Consider the following 22,336-nt stretch of genomic DNA (forward strand, 5'->3'; position numbering starts at 1 on the left):
CTGTGTTGAGAACCCTGCTACCGGTTGAGCAAGCCTGAGAGGAAAGCTCATCCATCCATCTGATCCATCCAATCCAGCAAGCAGATCTCCACCTGAATCGGTGTCAACACGTTGGCGCTTGTTTGTATCTGTTCTATCTCTTTTCATCATTGTATTTCACTTCCTTTATCTCTTCATTCACACCATGTATCAAACACTTAATAGATATATTAAATGTTTCGATTGCTTTCATATCCCATTTTCTGTCTACTTTCGTTCCTCCGTTAATCACTTTCTCCATGATGTCTTCCTAATCCCCTGGTAGTTAATATGAATTAAACGAGTACTTAACTTGTGTTAAAAAGGTAAATGCGTTTAGCTAAGGCATGCTAGGCGACATCTTCACCTGTGAGAGCAGAAGTGAAGATGCCATTCTGATCTATCGAGAGAAGGTTAGAAGAATGTGTTAATTGAAGCGAGTAGTACTTCCAGACATGAAAGCAACCTTGTATTCATTACGTTCGTCTCTGTTTCACCATAGACATGTGGGAGCACGGCCGATCACTAAAAGATGGACGCCAAGAGAAAAACGGAACCGTACTAATGGCTTCAACACAATTAAGAAACTTGCGTTGTTTATATTAGTTATCTTTTTCTTTCTGTGTTATACATAATACTTGCCGCCATATTCTATGTTCTTTGCATAACTTTCACAGCCAACATGGACCCCAGCATCTTGTCTCATGAAGCCTGTATCTTGTATCATCTAGCTTAGGTTTACTGTACTTATTTTATTATCACATTTTTTTTACTACTTTTCTTTACTTTATCGCAACTTTTATATACTTGTACAAAACTCTTTTATTAAATTGAAAACTTGGTCACATATATCACAAACATGCCACAATAACCTCAAACAGTCCCTGTGTTCAACCTCGGATCACACCGAGAAACTTGAGGTGGAATTACACTTGGTTCCAACGTAAGGAAACTTATGACGACGCATGGCATACTACAAGAACATTCATAATTAATCCATATCTAGAGGTAGTATCGCATCATTTCGAACATAGCATAGCGTATCTTTTTAGCATCAATCCTAGCGTATCAACAAGTTTATGGCACCGTTGTCGAGGAAGAAGTAACAAGGACATGGACTTGTTCATTCATTCATGTCCATATTTGTATCAGCGCATTGTTTAAGAATAAAAATTTGTGTTACATGACCCGTCATTTTCAGATCTTATAGGGCAGTATGAATATGCCTCCGAGAGAGAAGACAATATCCAAGACGGAACTATAAGATCCTATTCATCTTACTGAAGCTTGGGTAGTTCCGAATCCTATGTTACAACCCTCCGTAGGGATCGTCGCGGTTAACGACTAGCTAGTGCTGCATAAAAACAACAGCAGGCGCAACATAGGAATCTCACGGTTCAAACTAATGGAGGAGACTGTAGGATAATGTTTGACACATTTCCTTCACCCACTTACTATGAACCACTTTCTTCATTCACCTTGTTATTAACCCATGCAAACACTTTCCGTATGGAGCAGTCAAGGTAAAATCGACAAGAAGCCGAGCATGGATCTCAGGGTGTGAACTCTTGAGGATGTGAGAGCTAATAACTATATATCAAATATATTGTTAATCTCCCACTGAAGTGTTCTAAATGTTTGGGTAATTTACTTAGGAATGGCGGCTAATTTCATACAACCTAAGTCTAAGCGGTTTATCCAAATATAACTCTTATAATTGGATTTAACCTATAATGTCTAGGTGATAAACCATTTTATTACCTCGCATCACTCACGCAAGCTCATAAATTAGTTAACAACTCTCAATAGTTTGGTCATAATCCCCAGGTAGGAGGTGTTCCTTAAACTGTCAACTTAAGTACCCCCAGCCTTAAACAGATTTATGAACCGATATGAGTTTGTAACCATATTTTATAAGACGGCAATCTATTTTAACATTTAAAATTAGTTGTTAACCTAAGTGAGCATGCAGTTGTTCTTTGTTATGGATTTTAAACGTCTAACCAATTTTATAACAACTTACAAAATTTAGACATGCTTAACATTCACAACATTCAACAAAGGTATCTAATATAACTATTATATTAAACATAATCCTAACATGTATACTATATATTATAACAATTATAACATATTGTCAATGTATGTAACATGCTTCCTACAGTGGGGTTTTAAATCTACATGGCATACTATATACATATACATGAATTATTTAATTATCACATACATCTCATGCATAAACAATTAAATACTAACTATTATGGTTTTCGTTTTGGCATAAATAAGCAAACAGATAGCTAACTATTACAAACAGCTTCATAACCATCTTTGAACCGCACGAACTGCTCCAAAACAAACCCAAAACAACTTGAACCAGGCTGGATGAGTCTGAACCGGACCAACCAAAATCATTTGAGGATGAATCAGAGTAAACCTTGAGTAAACCGGTGGAACCGGTGCTCTCGGTCTAACCTTAATATGCTGCTAAAGCCGATCCTGTAATGCCTGGAGGTAATTGTCTAGTATCATCGCCTTGGATTGAGAGGAAGTACACGGTCGCATAGTGTTTGCTGAAAGCTAAATGATCGTTTAGCTCTATTGCATAGGACCAGATGATCACTTAGTTCCATCGCAGTGCAATCTCTTAGCTCCATCACATAGTACTAAACGATCACATAGATCCATTGTAGCGCAATCACTTAGCTCCATCGCATAGTACTAAGCAATCGCATAGATCCATCGCAGTGCAATCGCATAGCTCCATCGCATAGTACTAAACGATCGCATAACACCATCGCCCAGTGCATTCAAGTCATCGTTTAGTATTCACCACAGCTAAACGATCGCATAGCTCCATCGTGTAGAACATCATCACGTCGCATAACATTTATGTACACGATCACTTAGCTCTGCAACCAAACGATCGCTCAGTGCTATCGCGTAGCACTTCATCGCATCGCTTAGCGCGTATCGTTGCTAAACAATCGTATAACGCCATTCTTTAGCAAAATCAACATATCGTCTAATTCCCACGGCAAAACTAAATGATCGCGTACTGCTATCGCATGGTAAATAAACGCATTGCTTAGCTCCCGCAAGTACACGATCGTTTAGCGTTCAACATCACAACGACCAACACATATTACTAAATGATCGTCTAGCTTTTCTTCTCATCATGTAACGTTTGGAGCTAAACGATCATTTAGCAATTGAACCTCAGCAACAAAATTTGGGCAGATGCTGAAAATACTGGAACAACAGTTCGACCTCTTTCGCTTGTTTCTTCAATTACATCTTAATTTCAACTCTAATAACTCCAAATAAATTACAAACTCTTGCTAACACATAAATGTTCATCAAACAAGAGCCAATTACAAATTTAATTGAGAAATTAAATGGAATTAAGATGCCAAAATAGAGAAAACCATAGCAGTGCATCAGTTTCATATATCTCATGAAAAAACATCCACCTTGCCAAAATTAGACCGAATTGAAAGCTTAAAAGATGCTCTGATACCAATTGAAAGAGTTAAATAACATGCAATGAAAATATCAAGGATCCATAAGCATTTAAATTCACTAATTTTGGCAAAAACTAAAGCAAGAGTGGGTCGCATCCAATAGTGTTACTAGGATGAGATACCCAATTTCATCCTTATACTTATTAGACCATTTAGGCTATACACTGTCAACTTGATCCTGTTTATGTTACTACACGAAGTTACAATATTCAGATTATAGCCAAGGATGCATTTATTAGATTTTCATAATAAGATGCAAAATTAACAAGTCATTATTATTGATAAAATAGAATGTTTAACAGGAACTGTGATTTCTAGGACATTCCCAACATTTACAACAATTGTAACATCTACAAAACGAGTTGTACTCATAGTGTCACCAAGATAAGTTATCCAGCCTTATCCATCTACTATAGACTATTTAGGTTATCACTTAAACATGATTCACCTGTATGTCTCTACATACATGTTTAAGATACAGAAGATAACCTTGGATGTTAGTTTATTGGTTTGTGGGTTTAATGTTATTGTCAAATGAAACATCTCATATTTTATTAAATAAATAAAATATTTGTACAATAAAATTATAAACTATAGAACCTTATGATATTTAGGATATCAACCTCAACAGATGCGTCTTGATGCAACAACGGGAATTTAGGGCAATTTGGGTTTGTTAGAATGTCTTGAATGTGTGATATCTGGGTCGACCAAGTACAGGAATATCATTGACTGGTCAGCGAGTCGAGGTTCAAATGCAACACGCTCTAGTAGGGATTCGAGGGCAACACCCCCTAAACCTATGTTGTATTCGTATTTTTCATATTTACATTATTTACGTTTTTTACCCTAAAGTTCATAGAAAAACGCTATATAAACTCTCTAACCCTAATGACACCTTTATTTTTTATCCAAGTTATTCTCTATAGTAAGAAACTGCTCTCCCTCTGCCTATGGACATAACTAACACACTATTAGTGAATCATGTAAATATTTGTGTTGATTCTCTTTTGCTTACATTTTTTTTTTTGCTTATCTTCATTTGTTGATTTCATAACAAGGTTGGGTTGTTCGTAACTCTCAAGGCGCTCTTATCTGTGTTGGGTTCGTGAGTTTCGATAATGAAAGGCCTATCTAGGCATTAGAAGGGGTTTTGAGGCTATTCGATTTGACTTATCTTCCGTTTCTTCGATCGAGATAGGAGTCGTGTCAACCTCTAATTGTGTAGTTAGACTCAACATATGCCATTTAAGTCCTGAAAAATCTGGATGTTGATCTTTTTGAAATAAAGAACGTAGTGGATGCCACTATTATGATTGCCAAGTGTATTGATCAGATAGGTCTCCTTTAGCTTTTGTAAACATTCTTGTAATTTTATCCCACCACTACTATAGAAATTGGATTACGTAACGTTTTTCCAATTTGAAGTAAAGGGTGTAGTTGACGCTTATAAAAGTGTCGGGTATAAAACGTCAAGAGAAATAATTCTTGACACAATTTTCGTGTCAAGAAATATAATACACTTGACACTGATGACATGTCAAGTGTATTAATTCTTGACACTTATTGTGATTACTCTTGACATTTTTTATTTGTCAAATATATTTTTATCTTGACACGAAATAATGGTCAAGTAATCTAACTCTTGACACATTTCCAATGTCATCTATGCTTTTTTTTCCAAATTAAACATTCAAATTTAATTTTCATTTCTCATTTCCTGCATTACATTTGTTTCAATAAGACAATTTGATCAACTAAATCAACTAAACAGTTGCACATATTACATTTGTTCCAATAAGATAATTTCATCAACTAAACAGTTACACATCAGCCCAATATATCCAACGTAACAATTGAGAATACTAAAATAAACAATTTCATTCCTCTATTACTCATGTCTATATGAATGATTCCAAAATTTATAAGATGCATCGTACAACAGTATATACTCTATCAACCCACCCCAATATATGATAATTCCAAAATTGTAAGGCCAATCTATATGTGCTATGTATTCCAAAAATCACAAGACTAAAATTCTATCCTCCACCACACTTTTCTTTGAAGTATATAACCTATAATGGTTTAACAAAATATTTACACAAAAAGAAAATTGGGCATTCCCATGTAGCCACATACACAATTTATAGGAAGTCCATGAGTTATAGCGTCCTAAATATTCAGCCCATTCCACACGTACTTCATCCAATTCAAGTTGCGAGTACGAGTTCCTTGTGTCAATCTACAAAATATAGAAAGTGAAATATACATATTTATTTACTATTTACACTATCTATAATGTTACAATATATATAAGTAGTTTAAAGACATACCGCATCTGTTATAATATTCTTCTCTTTAGTCACGATTTCTTGCATATATTTCATAACGTAATACCCACATTCGATAGTTCTCACTTGTAAAGGACACTACAATACAAAGCCAATAATTAATACACATATCATACAGATGCATTAAATAAACATCATTCTATTAATTTTTTCAATGCTCTTATACTTACCTTAACTGTTTTCCAGAATGTTGTTTTTCGAGTCTTTTGCAAATGAGACTAGAAAATGGTTTTCCCTACATTCGTCAAAGAGTAAGTATAATATTCAGAATGAAATAAACTTTACACCAAAAAAAAAAAAAAAAAAAAAAATCTCAAGCAAAGTTAGCTTACATATTTGTTATGTATTTCGAATCCATTGGGATCTTTTGAATATTGCTCATGAGCAATTTCAAACATTTCTTTTATATTTCCAACATCATTCTCTTCATACCTATACTCAAAGAATTTTCCATGTAAGGTTGAACTAGGAAGTTCCTCACCATACCAAAACCAAATCTTATAACTTTCATCAATCCCATTAAAATATAAATGATCTCTAATATCATTGCTATTATGTCTTTCACAATTTCTACATTTCAAACAAGGACAACGTATAGTAGTATTATTTGTATTGAAAAATCCAAATTTGATGAAGTTTTCCGCACCCAACTCAAACTCTTTCAATAGTATACTCTTTGTCATCCATGATGTATCCATACTTATAATAAGCTAATCTTAGAACTACAAAAAATTATTACAATAATTCAAATTAGATTACTCATACAACTTATAAAATTTGTATTGAATTGATATTTATAGAGAACTTAAGAACTTGAACTCTCAAAAACTTCAAATGTGTGCTAAATGTTGTAATGAATAGATGGTTTATTAAATTCAAAATCTTAAAAATTAAATGGTGTAAAGAGCAAGTACAACCACTTTTGTATTATACTAAAGTAAAGACCGGCGATTTCAAATGGAATCAAATGCTTTCAAATTCTAAATGATGTGTTAATTTATGGTTGAAGGACATTTTTCTTTATACATTGTTTTCAATATAATGGCCAAATATGTCAGAAGACAATAAGATACTTCTTGGATGCGTGTGTTTGAATTCTTCATAATGTCTAATTTGTAATAAAAAAAAAAAAAAAGGTAATAATTACAAAAATGAACAGATAAACTTGAAACAAGGCACATGAAAATAAATGGCAGATGCAATGAAAATGAAATAAGGCTTACCAAACGGCGCGATTGAAGCACAAAGCAAAGAGTGGCTAGACCAATTGAACAGAGCACGTCGATAGACCAGTGGCACTGCAGACGGTCGACGGCTAGATCGGAAAATTGTCAGGGTGGGTCGACTGATCGAACAAACCACGAGAAACAATCGAGCAGCATTATAGACAGTCGATGGCTAGACCGAAAAACCGTTAAGGTGGGTCGACTAGTCAAACAAACCACGAGAAACAATCGAGCGGCGCTGCACAAATCGATCAATCCACGAGCGACGCTACACAAAACGATCGACGAACGAGACGCAAAACGATGGTTAGATGAAAATCGATCGACGGACGAGCTAGATGATCGACACAAATCAATGGCACAAAATGATTGACGAACGAGCTAGACGCAAAACAATCGGCACAAATTGATGGCTAGACACAAAACGATCGGCACAAATGATTGGTTGTAGAGGTCGACGGTGCGATGGGAGAGAAGACGCAAGGCGATCAAAAAAAAAAACTTCAACGGTGTGATGGGAGAGAAGACGCGAGGCGAGCAGAAAAAAACTTCGACGGTGCAATGGACTACTTCACGAATGACTAGGGTTTAAAAAATGCTTGATATTTTATTTGAAAAATATTATTAGGCAAATGTTTTCTATTTTACTTGACACAACAAAAATGTCAAGTAGAAAAAAACTCCGAAGGCACAATGGACTACTTCACGAATGGCTAGGGTTTCAAAAATGCCTGATATTTTATTTGAAAAATATTATTAGGCAATTTTTTTTTTTTTTACTTGACATGACAAAAGTGTCAAGTAAGAGCTTCGTATACTTGACACTTGAAACGTGTCAAGTAAGACCTTATATTACTTGACACGAAAACTGTGTCAAGTAAAGGTTCGCATGAAAATATCCGAAATATTCCATCAATCTCCGCTTTTTTAATCCTTTTACTTGACATTTTCTTGTTCAAAATCACATAACTTGATATTTGTTTTCCAAAGAAACGTCAAGTAATTAAAATATACAAGTATCAAGTAATGTCCATTTTGTAGTAATGTATATAGATGCACTAAATATACATCATTCTTTTAATTTTTTTAATGCTCTTATACTTGCCTTTACTGTTTTCCAAAATATGGTTTTTCGACTCTTTTGATATCTTCTCGCAAATTTGTTCTCAGTGAGTCAAGATAGTACATCATGTCATCATACGCATTAATAACAATTAATGACCAATGATCACTAATAAAATACACAACTAATTAGTATGGAATATGAAGGTAGCTCATTAAATTAATATTTTCTTGGCCTAAAAGCACAAAAAAAAAAAATTTACTCCATCATAGACCAAACATGCAAATTTTTTGACCTAATTTTCTCATATTCCATTATTTGGTATACAAGTTCAATGATCTCAATACAATTCTATATTGGAAAAAAAACATGAAAAAAAAGATTTTGCTTTCAAGTCACCCAAGAAGTAAGGTAGAACATGAGAATAAGGAGCAATAACTAATTATACTTACTCAGGATTATAAAGAGTAATAACTAATTGATCTTGTTCAGAAGCCATTAATCTACTACAAAGTTTCCACGCTCTAACTTCTTGAATATTTTGGCCCACGGATATAAGAGATCGATCTACAAAAATGTACTCCGACTCTTAATTTGAATCAACAATGAACGAGTGTAGGTACCTACAATAATAGATCGAACACATTAACTTACTACTAATTAATAAAGTGATAATATGTCATAAACAAATAACATTTACTTATGTGATATAAGCTACTATTGATAAAGTCTTCACTTTTTGCATGCTACAAAATTTGATCACATCTCACATAACATAATTCTTTCCACATTAGATAACTCATATAACTTATAAAATTTGTATGAAATTGATATTTATAGAGAACTTAAGAACTTGAACTCTCAAAAACTTCAAATGTGTACTAATATTGTAATGAATAGATGTTTTACCAAATTCAAAATCTTAAGAATTAAATGGTGTAAAGAGTAACTACAACCACTTTTCTATTATGCTAAAGTAAAGACAGATGATTTCAAATGGGATCAAATGCTTTCAAAATCTAAATATGCCCATTATCAACCAAACAATATTCACTATAATAAGAACAAAAATAAGGAATTGTGTGTTCTTTAAGCTAGATTGGAAAATAAAACCTTAGATATTTTACACATAAGAAGAAAAAAAGTACAAAACAAAGAAAGAGATTATAAACTACCCCCGTAAGTAAAGAATGAAAAAACAGTTAAAAAAATTCAAAATTAGGAATGAAAATATTATAATATCATGATGGTAAATACATAGTCAATACTATAAAAGAGAGAACACAATCTTAATATCACAATTAGATGAAAGTTCATAAAATAGAATTGAAAATATGAAAGAGTTAAGGTTCTCATGATGCTAGATTAAGCTTTTACCAAATTTGATGTTGAAAGTAAACTAAATCCACACAGACAAAAAGGATTAAGCCATAGTTCCCTGCAAATCAAAACTAATAACAAGTATCCAAAATTCTAAATGAACGTTTACATCAACAGAATCGAATCGTGGAGGAATATAAGAAATTAAAAGGGTGAATAAAACTTACAAACCAAAAAACATAGCCGCAATGTCGACAGGAAGAATGCAACAACGATTAGCACAATATCGAAGTCGCAAGGGAGAACAATTAGCACAAACCAGAAAATGTCGAACGAATGGCGAACGGACTGAATGTCGAACAGACGTCGACAGAAAGAACAAACGGCAACGATTTTGAAGGTCGAACAGATGGCGAACGGAGGGAATGTCGAACGGGCGTTGACGGAAAGAACGAGCAACAACGATTTTGAAGGTCAAATGAACGGCAAACGGATGGAATGTTCAACGAACATTGACAGAAAGAACGGATGACAACAATTTTGAAGGTCGAACGGACGGAATAATGCTTGAAGGTCGACTGAAATATCACAGCAGCCGCAAGAGAATGAGTGGAGACAAAATGACAATCTAGGGCATTTAACCCTTTTACTTCTTTAAAATAATAAGTCAATTATTCTTGATATTTTATTCGTATCAAGTAAGAGGTTATTATACTTGACATGAAAAAATATGTCAAATTATGGTTCGCATGAAAATATCTAAAACATTCTGTCAGTCTCTGCTTTTTTAACATTTTTACTTGATATTTTCTTTTCTAAAAGGTTATTACTTGACTTTTTTTTTTTTCTAAAGAAACGTCAAGTAATTAAAAATTATAAGTATCAAGTAATGTAGATTTTGTAATAGTGCACATTTTCTGGTTGCTATTTATCTTTTTTTTATCCTTGTTAAGGAACTTACACGTTCCTGGTTGTGACGTCTGTTGGGTTTAATGAAATTCTTTCATTAAAACAGCACTTGTAGTTAGTTTCTTGTCTGTTGGGTTTAATGAAATTCTTTCATTAAAGCAGCACTTGTAGTTAGTTTCTTGCTAACTATAATTAAATTTTTGTTTTAAAAAAAGGTTGGTATTAATTTACATCCATAAATTTTGGAGTTGTATCAATTATTTAAATCCCGCACTACTAATTAAATCAATTTAATTTCTGAACTTTTATAAATGTATCAATTTAGACGTCAAACTAATAATTGTATCAATTTAAACTTTAAATTTCCACAAGTATATCGATTTAAATATTGAAGTTTCATAAGTATATCAATTTAAGCCCTTCATTATGTTTATTTTGATACACTTATGAAAGTTCAGGTTTAAATTGGTACAATTATTAGTTTGAGGTTTAAATTGATATTACCTTCAAAGTCCAGAGTTTAAATTGGTACAACTATTAATTTAGATTTAAATTGATACAATCTTCAAAGTTCAGAGATAGAAATTGGTATTTGCCCAAAAAAAAAAAAAAAAAAAAGAGGGGATAATGTGGATAAGAATTTTAGAACATTTGACTTTTAGGATGATGTGTCTAGGGCTTTAAACCGTTGAGGTATATTTAGCCAATAATTCAAGAGCAAATCCATGACCGACTACTCCCTAAACCTCTGATGAGGAGAGAATACTATCGATAAAAACATCTTTCCAGACCAACAATCTGTAAGAAAATGCCAAAATTACTAAAACATGGACATATTTATCCTCCTCTCTAATAATAAATTGAAAAAAATAGAATATCAATTTGGACATCGAGCACACTTGGTAAAAAGTTAAAAATAATAATAATAATAAAAAAGAAGTAAAAGAGTCACATGAGCTGACGTCACAGGGTCCCACCTCCATGACTTTTGGCATCACGTGCTATCCCCATTTATTTGATCTTATCCAGATTCCACAATACGTGCCTATTCCATGTATTTGCCACGTCACTACTTCTTCTGGTCCATCCAACGGTCCAGATGTCTCCTAGTGTAATTACAAACTTGTTCGACATTTATTCATCTCTCTTTAAATAACTTCACACCGCTCCGCCACCGCTTTTGTGAGCGTTTATTGATTGATCGGAAGTTTCTCTCTCTTTCTAACTACCGCCGCAAAATTCCCTCAAGTCCACCGTCGCCGTCACTGGTTTGTTGGTGATGGGGCTACTGGACCAGCTGTGGGATGACACGCTTGCCGGACCGACGCCGGACTCCGGCCTCGGCAAGCTCCGCAAGCACCCGACCTTCGCTTCTCGATCCGCCTCCCCTAAGGGTACGCTACCGCGGACCATAATTTCTAACCATTCTATTATAGTCGACGCTATCTTTAGGTCTAAATATAACAACGTTGTTTACAATTATTTACGATCTACGATTATCTACAATAATTTTATTTCAAATTCCTGTTTGTTATCCTGTTTATTATTTATTATCTTATCTCTACCTCCCAATACCGTGTTTACTATTTTCTAACTGGATTAAAATAGTTTAAGCGGAAATACAGATTATCATAATCTATTGGACAGACTATAATAATTAATTCCGCATCACAAAGATCTCTTAATTTTTTTAACCTAACAAGTAACAATTTCATGATGCGAAAATTTTCATCAAAATTAAATATAACGGACCAGTTTTCTTATAGTTTATAAATAAATTTAATTCTCGAACCATTTCAATTTTCATAAGTTCTAGGGAATAGAGACTAAATCGTTACTCAGTCAAATTCAGGATTCAATTTTGTTTTTAACTTAAATTTACCTTTTAAATTTTAAGAATATCCAAATTTTATTTTCATAATAATTTGGATCTACATTTTGGGTTTCAGACATTCCAATTAATCCCAAATATTGAATTAATCATTTAGTTTTAATATTTGAAATTTAGTTTAGTTTCAATTGACAGCGGAGTACAATTATAAGAACTAAATGAAATCTTTGGTTGCCTCTTAATTTCATATAGTATAAAAAAGTTTATATATATATATAAATAAAGAAAGTAAATATTTGTCACATGACAAATATTAATTAGATAATGATAATTGAGTGGTTGAATGTAGCTTAATTGTATCCCAATATTTTTCTTTTAAAATAGCAAGACAAATAAAATTTTTAATTTTCCTGGATATAAGGATCTAATTTACTAAATTAATTAAAATATTATATTCTCCGATTAGATCTTTTAAGAAAAATCACTCATTACCATAAAAGAAATATTTAAGAATTTTGTGGATTAACATATTAAAATAATATATTATCAAACTCCACTTCAAGTAGTAGTAGTAATAGAAGTACTATAATGCGATAAATTTATATATCATCCGATGTTCGATTGATATTTTATGTTAAACGTCAATATCTAAGGTTGTGTTCATTTTTATTTTTAAAAATTAAGTTTATGGACATTATCTCTACCTTCAAATTTCTTTTTTGTTATCTAATTTTCAACCATGACTTAAAAAATCAAGTCAAATTTTAAGAATTAACAAGGTAGCTTTCAAAAAGAATTTTTTTTTTTAATTTGATTAAAAATTTAATCACTAAAAGATGCAAATCATAGTAAGAAATTTGAATAAAATAGGTTCAATTTTTTTAAAAAAAAATCAAATGATACCCAATAGAATCTAAACGTTTTATATGTAGATGGTAACAAGTGACTTGAAGGTGGATAATTTCCACTCCTCTTTTTTTTTTTTTTTTTTTTTTTTTGAATAAAAAGGAATTTATACATGAACTAAGTAATAGGGAATATAAATACATAACAAAGATTTTAATTGAGCATAGTTGATTGTATTGGCCAATTGTGTTTGAGAAGAATGGATGTGAAGAGAAAATAGAAACATTCAAAATTTAATACCTCTTCCTAAATGGTAAATTTGCTATTTGGGAGCAGAATCCAATGGGAAGAGTTACGAGGAAGGAACGACGTCGTCAGAGGAGGCTGTCAGAGTTTCGAGGAGAATTATGATTGTAAAGCCACCTGGTTACCAATACGGTTCACCACCGGTCTCACCAGCCGCCTCTTCCACCCCACCGACTTCTCCGTTTTCCGGTAAGTTACCTTTTTAGTTTCTACATTTTTTTTTTTTTTTTTTGTCTATTTTCTATTTGAACTTTTAGGTTTAATTTCAATATAGCTTTTAGGTTTAAAATGTTGCAATCTTACCTTTAAAATAAAATTTAAGTTTTGTTTCAATTTTGTTCCTTAATTATAAGATTTACATTTTTAATCTCGATTTATTCTTTTTACTAAAAACTTACTTTCAGTCTTTTAGTATTAACTTCTATCATTTGATTTTCTAATATTCACAAATCTACACTACAAAAATTTTAATTTCATTAAACATAAAATTTAAATTTAAAACTCTAGAAGATAATTGAAAGTTCTTTTTTTCCTTATCATACGTAGGAGGGTATCAAATCTCTTACTACAAATTTGATAATACAAACATTATATACGTTGAACTATTTTCATTTTGACGAATTAATTAAAAATATTAAATAAGAGAGTAAGTTTGTAATTTAAATAAATTTTAATAATTAATATTGTAAGTGAAAAGATATTAATATGTGATTTTGTTATTATTATTTAATGTTAATGGGTTTTGTTTCCGATGACATGGGAAAAAAGGGGGGAAATGGAGGCTTTTACTTTGTCGTTTAGTGGGGTTGTGAGTTGTGGCCTTCCGATTGGGCAGTCTATTCTAAATGGTAATAATTAATTGAGTATTGATTATAGTGTGGGTTTGAAAATGGCCATCGTACCCCTTTGGATGTATGTACACCGATAGTTTATTCAACAAATCAAAGCTGACAGCTTAAACTACAAAAAAATTAAACAATTAAAAAAATCCCATAATTGAAAATAACAAAACTGCCATGTAGTAGTTTTCACAGTTTTTCCCAACTTTCTGGTTGTATAAAGATAAATGCAGTTCTCAGTTAAAATGTCTTGCAAGTTTTTTTTTTTAATAATTATAGATTAAAGCCACAAATTTGAGTTGGTAATTGTTGGAAAAATTTCATATGAATATTTCAATAATAGTATAATTAAAAAAATTTAAAAAAATAATACAAGAATTTATGGGAAATTTTCAAAATTGGAGAAAAATCCCGATCCAATCTACCGTGTGAAAATTTTGTATATTCATAGAATTATTTCTCCAATTCCAATAATTACAAGAGTTCTTTCTCACAAGTTTTTCTACTACAAGTATTCTTTTTTTCCTCTTAACAAACAAATATAAAAAATGAATTTAATTAGATTTAGCACATCCAAGTTACAATTTGAAACTAAAATATTGGTTCCTTAGTTGGAATTTTTCTACTTCCTTGATTTTTTATATATCCAAAGACATTTTTTAATTATATGTCAAAACCTAATCGTTCTTATTTGCTGAGCATAGGTAGTCAAACATACGTTGATGTATATAGATAAATTATCAATATTAAATTTAAAAAGTTTTAAAAAACATTTAAATTAATTATATCGATGTATTGGTGGATATTTTTATCCTTCAGTATAATTTAGAGGAAATAATATCTCAAAAAAGATGAAGAATTTTTTTTTTTTAAGTCTCGTTTGGTAATATCTTGTTTTTCGTTTTTGTTTTTTAAAATAAAGTCGATAGATACTATTTTCATCTCCATCTCTAAATTTCTTATTTTGTTATCTACTTTTTCGTTTAAAAAACCAAGTCAAATTTTAAAAAATAAAAAATGTATTTTTTTAAAAGATGTTAATCTTTTTGAAATTTGGTTAACAATTCAGCCATTCTACTTAAGATAGATGTAAATTAATGTAAAAAATGATGAGGAATTTTGAAAAATAAAAAATAAAAATAAATTGATTACTAAACGGAACTTTAGTTATAAATCATTATCTTTTGCCAAATACACTTTAAGGATGTGAAAGGGAAATTTGATAGCCTTTTGGTTTTTTTCCCCAAAAAGTTGTGATTGTTTAAATTACTTAACAATTTTTTTACAATGCTCTTTTATCCTTCTTAAAAGAAAATTATTAATTAAAAATTATTAATTATTAATTATCAATTATCAATTATTTTAAAACAAAGTAGACAACAAAATGAAGTTCTTCCCTTATAAAAAAAAAATAATAAAGTAATATCGATAAGCTTAGTTTTCAAAAAAATATAAATTAAAAATCAAATAGTTAGGTTGTTTGATAACTATTTTGTTTTATTGTTTTTAAGTTTTGAAAATTTTTTTATCAACATTTATTTCATTTATTTATTTATTTTTGTTATCTTTTTCTATCAATGTTTCAAAATCAAGTCAAGTTTTATTAAAAAGTAGTCCTTAAAAGTTTGTTTTTGTTTTTGAAATTTATTTAAAAATTTGAAAAGAAATATGTAAATGATTCTAAGAGATTATAGGAAAAAGGCTTAATTTTTAAAAATAAAAAAGACAAAGACAAAATGTTCATCAGATTTTAAATAGTATTGCTTTTCTACAAGAATAGTACACAGTTTTTGAAATGTATCAATCTAATTTAAAAAGTATATACCTTTTTGGGTTTAAGAACATGTATGGTTCGATATTTAAATCTATCTAATATTTTAGTTGAAGGTATATAATTTTTTTTTTATAAGCTGGACTTTGATATATATAGAGCATATTTAATAATTTAAGTGAATCACAATAATGTTAGTTTTATCTAATAAAAAAATAAAATAAAATAAAACCTATAATTATAGGACCTTTTCCTTCTTCAATGTGGCTTATTCAATCTCTAGGCTATGCCCACAAGGCTAATTGATGTTGATATTTCTGGATATAGATTATTATTCGTCCATTTGTAATTATTTGAAGAAAATAATAAATGATGTAATAATTTCATTCCTTGGGGTGGTTTATTTATTTATTTATTCTTATTATTATAGAAGCAATTATGTGGTAAGTTAATATTAACATGGTTGAGTTGTGTTTGTTATGGAGGTAGAGAATCATTCAGATTTCGAAGAAGATCGACATCGGATGCTTATGGGAAGACAACAAACGAAGTCGGACCTCGGACTCCTACTTCTCCTTTTGACATGTGAGATATGATGCCATAATCTTCGACTCCAAAACTTAGGCAGATGAGATGATGAATGACAATCTTCACGTCTTTTAGGATTACGGTGTTTAATATTGTCCATAGTTTTTTGTCGAAAAATGTTAAAAAGACTTTTTACTGTGTCGTTTGTTCATATGATATAGTTTGAATTATATAAGTATGTTTTGGCTATATGTTATGGGTAGGGTTGTCAATATTGTGAACGATCATCTAAGAAAGATTTTGGCTGTGGGGTAAAATCCTTTTGTGTATTATATGAGTTATGGTTTGTACTTTGTAGTTTATCATAATGTCTCAATTATCAATGATGGTGTCTTTAGTTGTGTACATATTAGAGGGACCAACACTTTCTTTTTAACTTATTTTCTATCTAATTCATCATTTTCAATAACTGCATCTGGATTTATCAAAAGATATATAAGTATATTTTGAATTCTAATAATATTGATGATGATTTGAAAGGAAAATTTTGAAAATAAGAGAATCAATTTGTATTTTATGAGAATCAATGAAGATGTAATGACCCAACCCCCTAAGACTTAGGTAAGGCCGTTACTAAAATAAATGCATGCAAAGAATTTAAAATGATGCTCAGTTATTTGAAATAAATGCTAATTAAAACAAGAAAAGTTCAAAAGACATTTATTAAATGCAATTGTTAAAAACAATAATAGAGTACCCATAAATCATAAAGGTTAATAAATACATATGAAAAACAATTATTAATAATAAGTTTCAAACATCAAAACTAAATATTAAGAGAAACATGAAAAGAACTCTAACTCTCATGATGCGGAAACGTAAAAACTAGTCCCAGTGGCACGATCACGAATCCCGCTGCACCATCGCTGGTGCATCTCTACTTCTTACCTGAAACATTAATATAAGAAAGAATGAGTATAAAATACTCAGTAAGTAACCCCACTACTGGGGTCAAGTTAGGCATCTATGTCCTCTAGACGCCTATCCCTAGTGGAACATATAAATTATTCTTGTCATCATGGAATACATATATACATGAAAAACTTATTTCTATCCTAAGGTAATTGAATATGCCCACTACCTCAAATAAGTCCCGTAGGACCCACAACCTCTGGTGAATCTCGAAGGAAACACAATATCTTACATATGCATGGTTATGCATACACCTCTTTCGTATACACATAACCCACTTAATGTGTACCTCTTTCGTACACATAGTTATGTATACCTCTTTCATATACACATAACCCACTGAAGGTGTACCTCTTTCGTACACCTAGTTAAGTATACACCTCTTTCGTATACACCTAACCTACTAAGTATGTACCTCTTCCGTACACCCCAGATCCTCTCTATAAATGTAGGGATGTGTACCTCTTTCGTACACATGGTTAAGCATACACCTCTTTTGTATATACATAACCCACTGAGTATGTACCTCATCGTACACCCCGGTACCCTCTAGGTATGTATCACTTTCATACACACCAGCCCTAGTACATCTCTTTCATGTACTAGGTCCTTGGACGTGCATTACTTTCATGCAGTCACATAGTCTGGAAAGGAAAAAAAAATGACATCTAACTTCCTATTACATATAACATTCACCTAATCATGAATCCTCTAAAATCTCCTCATCAAGGTCATGTTCATTAACCTCAACATACGTAATTAATCTAGTGTTAATGGATCTGCTCTAGTACATCCCTTTCATGCACTAAACTATGTAAACAATCAAGTATTTGAGATTTCATAATATATAGTACGGCCTACACATTCTCATAATAAATCGCATAACTATGTGAATCAGTAAATGTCGAATCCTCATCTAACTTTAAGACTTTCTGGTAGGAGTGCTACTTAACTTACATTTAAGGGTCATGCTCAATCATCACTTTAATATAACTCATAAGATTCTAAATCATGCTCATACATTAACATGCTTCAGACATATTATCACATGCTCATATATCTCTTCTAAACAGTTCATTCAATCTCAGAACAATCAAAATTATCCTTGTAAACAGTCTTAAAATCCTCAAAAGAAATCGTAAATTTATCACCCAGTTTAAAGGCAGTTTCAGTAGTAAGATTACTTACCTTTACTCGCAAACTCTAGAAATTAGCAAGCTCAACTTCTTCCTTGTCCAACGAAACTGAAAGCCCACAGGATCAAACTTAAATCACCCAAAACAAAGACACCAGGACACCTCAAGATCCAAACCTAACACCCAACATCATGACAAATTATTTTAGGTCGCAGTCCATGGTTCAGTCAAACTTAAATCGAGAAATCCTCAAGGAATCCAATCAAAACAATTTACACTTTCCCTTAATCCAAGATTCTGACAAAGATCAAAGCGGACCCGACGCGGTAGGGACGACGGCGACCGGCAATGGTGAAGCTGGGGCGGCGGATGGGCGGCTGGAGGGAATTTGGACGAGCGGCCCGGCTGGACAGAGGCTCACGGCAGCAGCTGGAGAGCTTCTGGTTACTCGCGGACGAAACGAACGGCTGAAAGGGACGACGCAACGACGAGCGGCGTGGTCAGACTTTCGGGATTTGGTCGGCCGAAACCCACGAATGGCAAGCAACGCAATTGGAGGGAGGTCGATGGCTGGACGATTGGTGGCACGTGGGACCGGTTGAAAGCGGACATGTAGCGCTTCGAGGTCGACAAACGGTGGTCGGTTGGAGGTGCACGGCGACTAGGGCTGTGGCGGCTAGGTGTGCGGCAAGGAAGAAGAAAATGGAGGGAGGGTCTTGGTTACAAAGGAGAGGGATGAGGGAGAGATTTATTATTTTTTTAAAGAAAAATGAAAAATAAAATTTTAATTGATTTTACTTTACTTTAGTTCATTTTATTTTTTATTCATTCCTTCTAAACATAACATATTAAATCCTTTCCTCTTCAAAACAAAATTCCAAAATTAAAAGTCAAATCCCCATTTACATTAAATCTCAATAATCAAAATTGAACTTCCAAAAAATTCCAAAAATGTCTTTAATTAATATAAATTACTGAAATTACATTACTAACAAAATTTAGGGTGTTACAGAAGATTAGAGAGTTTGTATTTTATGTTTTCAAGGTTTCAATTTAAATATAATGGTATAAACCATAGAAAATGGTTATGAATCTTCTAAATTAGATTGAATTTCAGAATATGTTGTCTGTCTTAAATAATTTTAATAATTTTGTTAAAAAAGTTACATTATTAAAATTTTATAATAACGTATATCTTTAGTATAATGAAAATAAGCACATGATTAATCAAATATTTATTGAATTTTTTATCTTTTCTTATATAATATTCTAAAATTTAAAATTTAGACACGAAAAATAAATACAAATGGATTTTTGTTCCATTCATTCAACTCATTGAATTTGAAAATATAGAACAAAATTTAGATAGTATATCAAACATGTCTCAAACTTTTTAATTTCGAGATGTATATCTCTTTTTAGGAAATAGAGATGAGAAAATACAATCAAAAGAAATTACGTTCTATTTGGAGTCAGAATTTGGATAGAAATAATTCCAAATTTCAAAATTTTAAAAGAAGAATATGATTTTAAATCCTTATTTTTACATTTGAAAAACCATTCATATGAAAAATTTATTTGTTGGATACCCCTAAGAAATGAAACGAAAGTATGAAATTCTATTTTTTTTTACACTTGACATGTTGCAAAAATTGATATTAATAATTTTTTTAATAATATATAAGATATTTATTGTCAAATAACAATGTCAATCAACTATAACTATGAAAGCATATAATTTAATCCAAATACATCAACTTATTAAATTAAAAGTACGGTTGTTTTCAAATATAAGAGAATAAACCGAAATATTTATAAATATAGTAAAATTTCACTATTTATATACGATAAACTATGATAAAATGCGATAGACTATTATCTGTATCTATCTATGTCATGATAGATATAGATTGTAATCTATCATAAATAGATTGTGCTTTTTTGTTATTATTTATAAATATTTTTCAACAATTTTATCATTTAAAATATTTTTTTTCTTAAAAATACGAACATCATTTTTGTTGTCAGTAGAAAAAGAATTACACATGTTTAAATTCAAATAAACCCAAAAATTAAAGAGAAAAATAAGTTGGATAAAAACAAAATTATCCTCCGTTAGTGCCTCTTCCTCCAATTTTCTAATTTAGCTATTCTTTGTGCATGAATTTTGAACCTCCACAAAAAATCTATTAAAAATTTTCATATATTGGGGAATTGAGAGGAATAGCTAATAAAAAGAGAGACTCGAATGAGAAATAGCTAAAAATATTTACTACATAGATTTTTAGCTACTACGATCTTAGAAGATGAGGTCGGAATTTTCAATAATAAGTTTGAATTTTGTTTAATTTTAGTCTCTATATTTTAAATTGTCCGATTTTAGTTCATGCACTTTCAATAAATCTATCAATTTTAATCCCTCAAATTGCAAACCCGAACTCCAAAATATTATAGATCGGAAGACACCAAAGTTGTAAGGGTGTCTAACTTTCCAAGTGCATTGGCCAGGGATTGACAAACCATATAGTTCAATAGTTGTAGGCAGCCTGAAAGTGATCATATTAGAGAGTTTTGAAGTGTTAAGTGATGCCAACCTTAGTACTAGCATTACTAGCTTGAATCATACTATATATTTTGATTTTATTTATCGATTTTTTTAGTGTTTTAAAGTGTCAATAGCATAGATTTCGAAAAGACGATTTTATGTCTATAATGTAGATCTCAAGAAGACGATTCTGACATATTTTGAATTACTCACATCAGACTTCAAACAAATGAGTTATAAACAAATAAGTTTAGAGCAATGATGAATGACATACATGAATCAATCAAATAATGAAATGTGATAATACTTGTTATATACACGTATATAGAAAGAAACAAATTGATCGGAGAAATTGAATTGTGCTATTTAAATATATCTTTTAAATTTTAAAAAAAAAAAACAAAAAGAAAGAACTTTTAAAATGGTTTTCAATTTAAAGAAAAATTATTGTGACCAAGGGTCACATATTATTATTGTTGTTGCCATAGTTATTATTATTATTGAATTGAACTTCAAACCTCTATTTAAATCTCATTTTTCTCTTTTAACGTATCACTTCTCTCCCAATCTTACTTACATTTTCTCTCCAATTATCTATTATTGATTACTCCCTCGAAGCTTCACCTTCTTAAATTTGTTTTTAATGAGATTTATTTTCGAGATGTAGATTATCTTGAGTGCTTAAATTTTTGTCTATCTATTCTTTCAAGAGTTTTTTAATAGAAATTTTGTAATAAAATGTGCCTATATGCCTTGAGATTGTGTATAATAGTTTAATCTTGAACCCGAAAAATGATTTGTAATGGTTTGGTCCTAAATTCGTTGAAAGGATTGCAGTGATTTGACCTTAAGTCTATTGAAAAAGATCGAAATAAGTTGGATCCTTGATCTACAAATCAATGATTGATTGAGGTTGACTCTTAAACTAATAAAAGGATTGGTCGAAAGAAAAGAATGAAAAGAAAAGTCATCACTATAATTTAACGGTGATTTATGCAATATAGTTGGGTATAATAAGTAATAGGTTACATGATCTAGATAAGAAAGGTATGTTGGACAAAGACTAAAGTAGTGGCTACAATTAGGTAGATGAGAATAAAAATATAGTATATGTAGATGGGACGTTGAAGGCAAATTTCTCTGCCTCCAAC

General features: G+C 31.2%; 1 protein-coding gene across 2 annotated transcripts; it reads left to right on the plus strand.

Moving 5' to 3' along the window:
• Positions 1-11,454: 11,454 nt before the first annotated feature.
• Positions 11,455-16,939, plus strand: LOC120070625 (dormancy-associated protein homolog 3-like). 2 transcript variants are annotated; one of them, XM_039022444.2, is made up of 3 exons: positions 11,455-11,805; positions 13,425-13,583; positions 16,490-16,939. In XM_039022444.2, the coding sequence occupies exons 1-3, from the start codon at positions 11,691-11,693 to the stop codon at positions 16,591-16,593; spliced, it is 378 nt and encodes a 125-aa protein (XP_038878372.1). In that variant the 5' UTR covers positions 11,455-11,690; the 3' UTR covers positions 16,594-16,939. The 2 variants fall into 2 exon arrangements, with proteins under 2 accessions (XP_038878372.1, XP_038878371.1); XM_039022443.2 differs by having other exon boundaries at positions 11,567-11,805; positions 16,494-16,939.
• Positions 16,940-22,336: the final 5,397 nt, after the last annotated feature.

This window comes from Benincasa hispida, chromosome 2, assembly GCF_027475165.1.
Source record: "Benincasa hispida cultivar pf3 chromosome 2, pf3_genome.v1.1, whole genome shotgun sequence".
Classification (NCBI taxonomy): Eukaryota; Viridiplantae; Streptophyta; class Magnoliopsida; order Cucurbitales; family Cucurbitaceae; genus Benincasa; species Benincasa hispida.

Bases quoted from the DNA above. Each gene is read 5' to 3' on its own strand.
- LOC120070625 (XM_039022443.2), top strand. From the start codon at position 11,691: ATGGGGCTACTGGACCAGCTGTGGGATGACACGCTTGCCGGACCGACG. The intron at 11,806-13,424 runs GTACGCTACCGC...ATTTGGGAGCAG, and splicing joins TCGATCCGCCTCCCCTAAGG to AATCCAATGGGAAGAGTTAC. The intron at 13,584-16,493 runs GTAAGTTACCTT...TTATGGAGGTAG, and splicing joins ACCGACTTCTCCGTTTTCCG to AGAATCATTCAGATTTCGAA.